Genomic DNA, 5,284 nt, shown 5'->3' with positions numbered 1-5,284 from the left:
CTAACGCCATCACTCGCCCACATCTCAGACTTTCACATCTCAAACATTTATTTTCACATAAAAAATTACACATATAATTATCAAGAGTATATAATGTACGTCGATGGTTGCTCAATTAAAACTGACTTCTTCTCACTCACTCATTTTTGTCCTTTTTTGTTGTGTGCTACAGTGTCATTGACACTTTCATTTAATTGTAATTTTTACTTGCAGCATAGACTGTTATCTAGCCATAAAGGCTTCAGCATCTAAATACATAAATTAAAATAAGTATTAGGTGGTAATTAACTAGCTGACACGTGGAACTGGTGTCCCTACACCAACTAAACTCGTTTACTATTTTGCAGTTGCTGGAGGTACAGCAGCCGTCGTTCGTTGAAGCCCCTTTTTTGCGTTAGGGTTAGGGTTAAGGTTAGGGTTCTAGCTCATCTAAACTCTCAAATCGTGAATTTATTTCCCAAGGCGTTATTTCGAAATCTGGTGCCACCCGCCGCCATCTTTGTCTCATTAAGTATGAAAGCGAATAGACTGCCGTACCTCCAGCCTCGAGACGTTAAGATACGGCTGCCGTACTCGTAGCCACAGCGTTACTATTTAGCTTTACCCTACCACAGTACTACTACTGTCCTGTCTCACTTAAACTTAAAGCCACAATATGCGCATCTACATGCTAATTTCTCCAGTACTAGACTTAGCAAATACTTGGTGACATGCATAATCACATTACCTTATGACAAAATAAACTCTAGTTCCTCCCATTTCACTGCGCGTTTGCTTAAAACCCACAAGAAAGAGGTGCGAAATCTGGTAATCTGGCGCCAACGCCGAATTGTTTGCCAAGCAATTTCACCCCGAATCGGTTAGGTGACGTCACATGTTGCTACGGGTGTTGAGCAGAGAATATAGTTGTTTACATTTAAAGATAGTTGTAGCATTGTGAACTGCAGTTTATGTAACATCAATGGCTATTGGGAAAGTAATATTATAGGCAGCGTAATAAACTCTGAGAATAACGTATTGATTTTAGGCTTGATATCGCGAACGGTAACATGTCATTGCGCGAGCAGCGTGCGAGTGAAAAACGCACACGGGCCGTAGAAATCTTTGCTACACCCACTGTACGGTTGCTTGGCAGCGCAACGCGAAAGTGTCAACAACATCGGAGAATTTGAAGAACATTGGAGGTATTTTCAAATACCTTTTTTAAGACAACGCGCAGTTAAATGGGCGGAATTAGAGTTTATTTTGTCATAAGGTAGTATGATTATGCATGACACGAAGTATTTGCTAGTCTAGTACTGGAGAAATTAGCGTGTAGATGCGCATATTGCGGCTTTAATCTAATGTTAGATCTAAGCACCTACACTAAATGAATAATATCTCAGAATTAGATTCCATATGGATACACCACTTCTTGCTAGTTCTTTAACCAAGTTGTTTTCTACACTTTCTCCTATTCCACTATTTCGTTCAAAACAGTTCAGGACTGCACCGGTTAATTTTTGTCTTACCACCTTTACGCTTCAGCGCAGCTTTAGCTACCGAGTTACGCGTTGCACTTGGCAAAGCAGGTGGAGCATTGGGAAGCAGTGGATGTGTCCATGCTTTGGCAATCCTCCAGGCTTAATCACTTTATTTGTCCCATTTCCGATTTGCTTCCTGGCCTAGCTTGGACTTCAGCTTTTGTGCAATTAGAAAAATAACCTTTTCCCGCGATCTGTTGTACACTGCATTACAGAAAATGTGAATACGTGGAGAACAAAGCTGATTTCGATTTGTCTTGCACTATATTAACATCGCAATCAACTACATGCCTTCGTGAACATCAGTGTGCATTTTAGGTAGGTGAACTGCACTGGACCCTCACACAACGGAAAGAAGCACAGTGCGTGCCTACAGATAGGAGAAGAATGTCAGACCTGCATGCTGCCTGTTCACGTGGGGACGTTGAGAAAGTGTTAGAACTTCTGCGAGGTGGAACGAAAACATCGTGCGTGAACGTACGCATGGAGACGCCTCTCCATGTCGCATGCGCACTTTCGCGGGGCAGAACGGAAGAGAAGATGGAGATTGTGAAACAGTTGCTGCTGCATGACGCGCCCCTGCAAGAGGAGGATGCGCGCGGGCAAACGCCTCTCATGCTCGCCTGCGAAACAGCCAGCGTGGATGTTGTAGTCGTGCTGCTAGACAATGGAGCCAACGTTCGCAAGCGTTACCGTGACGGCAGAACGATGCTGCACGCAGCCGTGGCCGGCGGGAACGCGCGGGTCCTGGATCTGCTTCTCGCGCGCGACTCGATTGATATCAACGCGAGAGACAGCATCGGGTCGACGCCGCTGATGCCGACGGCTTGCTATTCCCGGCTGGACATCGTTCGCCTGTGCATGCAACTGGAGGCCAGCATGGCCAACTTGGCCATGACGAAGACCGGGGAGACGCCGCTGATGATGGCGGTGAGGAAGGGCGAGGAGGCGATGGTGCGGATGCTGCTCTCACAAGGCGCCGACGCCAACGCCGCGGACTCGCAAGGACAGACCTCCCTGTACCACACGGTTTGCTCTGGCAGGCTGGACATCATGCGCCTGCTACTGGAGGCCGGTGCAGATCCAAACGTCGCCGAGGCGAAGAGCGGAGAGACGCCGCTGATGATGGCGGTGAGGGAGGGCAAGGAGGCGGCGGTGCAGATGCTGCTCTCACACGGCGCCGACGCCAACGCCGCAAACTTGTACAGACATACCTCCCTGTACCGCGCGGCTTGCTCTGGCCGGCTGTACATCATGCACCTGCTACTGGAGGCCGGCGCCGACCCCAACGTCGACGAGACGAAGAGCAGAGTGAGGCTGCTGGTGATGGCGGTGAGGGAGGGCGAGGAGGCAATGGTGCGGATGCTGCTCTCACACGGCGCAGACGCCAATGCCGCAGACTCGTACAGACAGACCTCCCTGCTCATCGTGGCTCGCTCTGGCCAGCTGGACATCATGCGCATGCTACTAGAGGCCGGCGCAGACCCCAACGTCGCCGAGACGAAGAGCGGAGTGACGCCGCTGATGATGGCATCAAGGAACGGCAAGGAGGCGATGGCGCGGATGCTGCTCTCACACGGCGCCGACGCCAACGCCGCAGAATCGCACGGATTGACCTCCCTGCACATCGCGGTTCGCTCTGGCCAGCTGGACATCATGCGCCTGCTACTGGAGGCCGCAGCCAAGCCCAACGTCGCCGATACGATGAGCGGGACGACGCCGCTGCTGATGGCGGTGAGTAATGGCGAGGAGGCGATGGTGCGGATGCTGCTCTCACATGGCGCCGACGCCAACGCCGCGGGCTTGTACGGACAGACCTCCCTGCACCAAGCGGCTTGCTCTGGCCAGCTGGACACCGTGCGCATGCTACTGGAGGCCGGTGCTGACCCCAGCGTTGCCGCGACGGAAAAAATGGGAAGTTTCACCGCGTTGCACTACTCCTGTGATCGACTTCAAACCGAGGTAAAACTACGGGCGTACGTTGCGAATGATTGAGACTGAATTTTAGCATTGTCCTAATGTATTTTCTTATAGATGCTAAAAGTAATCAGTAATAGTAATCGGTTAACAGTTAATAATAGATATGTTAAATAGTTTCACCGGATTACACTACTCCTGCAATCTACTCGGGACCGAGGAAAAATGTGGGCGTACGTTGTGAACGACGGAGCCAATTTTAGCGATGTTTCAATGTATTTTTGTCTAGATAATAAAGGTAATCAGTAATAGTAATCGGTTAATAGTTAATAATTTAATAATAGTAATAGTTAGTGATTGGCAACAGTAATAAAGGTAGTATGCTCAGAGAAACTTGTTCTTTAAGGAACGAACCTAAAATCATGTTGTTAACGATCCTCGTTTCTCTCGTTCACACAGATGATTGCTCTCCTCTTGAAACACGGAGCTGACCCGAACCTCGTCGATTGTAACAAGATGATGCCACTGGCTATAATAGGCAGCGAGGCGGAGGTGAGAAGCCTGGGTGAGCGAGTAGCACTCGCAGCACCAGCAGAACAAGCGGGGTCAGTGGTACAAGCGGCGTCAGCTCTCCTACAGACGTGCGAGTCCGCCGGCGTACTTCTACAGGTTAACACACGCGACAGCGTGGGCGACACCCCACTGCACAGCTTCTGTAGGGCGATGCTCGCATGCAAAGATGATGTTTACGTGCGAGAGAGGGATGGGTGGGTGCAGATAGTGCACGCGCTGCTGTTCAACCACGGCGCACACGTCGACGTGGTGAACGCACGGGGAGAGACACCGTACGAACTCTGGCGCCGGATTTACCTGACGCGTTTCCACTGCAACATGCAGTCGAGCGACGAGATACATGGCAGAATGAGCGCGCAGTATCATTCGCTGGAGTGCCACTGCGCGCGCGTTATCGTCAGACACAGCGTTGCATACGAGAACAGGCTGCCTCCGAGTCTCATAGAATTTGTCAGGGCACACGCTAGACCAACGTAGGCGACACTAAGCACGTTAACCGAGGAAGCCCATGTAGGATCGGAGATGCGATAACCCAGAAGATATTATTAATACTTGGTAGAAATTCTATGTTCTAATTGTTGCACTTAATTGTTGGCAGACGTGTTTCATTGCAATGTAAAATCGAGTATATGTAGTAACACTATTCAGTTTATATAGAAATGTGTAGATTATCGGTACGATGCGCTTTGGTGAATTTGGCCTGAATTTAATAACCACGAGTACAAATGTTAAAAGTTGCAAATCATTTTGCTCTGTAAAAAAACTTTAAAGGCCTATACTAGTTGGGTTTTGAATATTAAAAATAAAATACAATAAAACATAACTATTTTACCATGAAATGTATGCAATTCGGAAAGTACTTATTACCACCAAAATCACATAATTTATGTGCTCCTGCTACCACACACCACCAAAAAATATAATCATTAATGACCCACAGTTCAGACGATCCACTTGTCATAATGTACCCATAATAGGTATATATATATATATATATATATATATATATACTATAGGCTGTATATATGCAGTCCAACCATAGACTGAATGGACACTATACGCCCTAGACTTATAGGGAATAAGCCTGTTATGTTTGGTGCTCATGTCAACGCAGATATCTTTTTTGAATAACTGGAGTGCTTCAACACTATTCTTGCATATTAGTACAGTAGATTAGGGAAAAATCATTCAAATTGTGAAAAAAGTATGAAAATTGGTACACTTGCATACTTTTGTATGCTCTTTCATTTAAAGACATAACACACGCGATC

At 47.7% G+C, this 5,284-nt stretch overlaps 1 protein-coding gene across 1 annotated transcript in view; it reads left to right on the top strand.

Annotated features, from left to right (window-relative positions):
- Positions 1–4,690, top strand: part of LOC106816314 (ankyrin-1-like) — a 12,134-nt gene extending 7,444 nt beyond the window's left edge. The window contains exons 3-5 of the mRNA XM_014820895.1: positions 1,842–2,453; positions 2,589–3,485; positions 3,900–4,690. Coding sequence (XP_014676381.1) covers positions 1,911–2,453; positions 2,589–3,485; positions 3,900–4,490 — 2,031 coding nt within the window. The 5' untranslated portion in view covers positions 1,842–1,910 and the 3' untranslated portion in view covers positions 4,491–4,690. The remainder of the gene's footprint in view (positions 1–1,841; positions 2,454–2,588; positions 3,486–3,899) is intronic.
- Positions 4,691–5,284: the final 594 nt, after the last annotated feature.

Source organism: Priapulus caudatus, unplaced genomic scaffold (assembly GCF_000485595.1).
Source record: "Priapulus caudatus unplaced genomic scaffold, Priapulus_caudatus-5.0.1 Scaffold1344, whole genome shotgun sequence".
Lineage (NCBI taxonomy): Eukaryota > Metazoa > Priapulida > Priapulimorpha > Priapulimorphida > Priapulidae > Priapulus > Priapulus caudatus.
The sequence above is the reverse complement of the archived record's forward strand: the minus strand, read 5'-3'. Positions and strand labels throughout refer to the sequence as shown.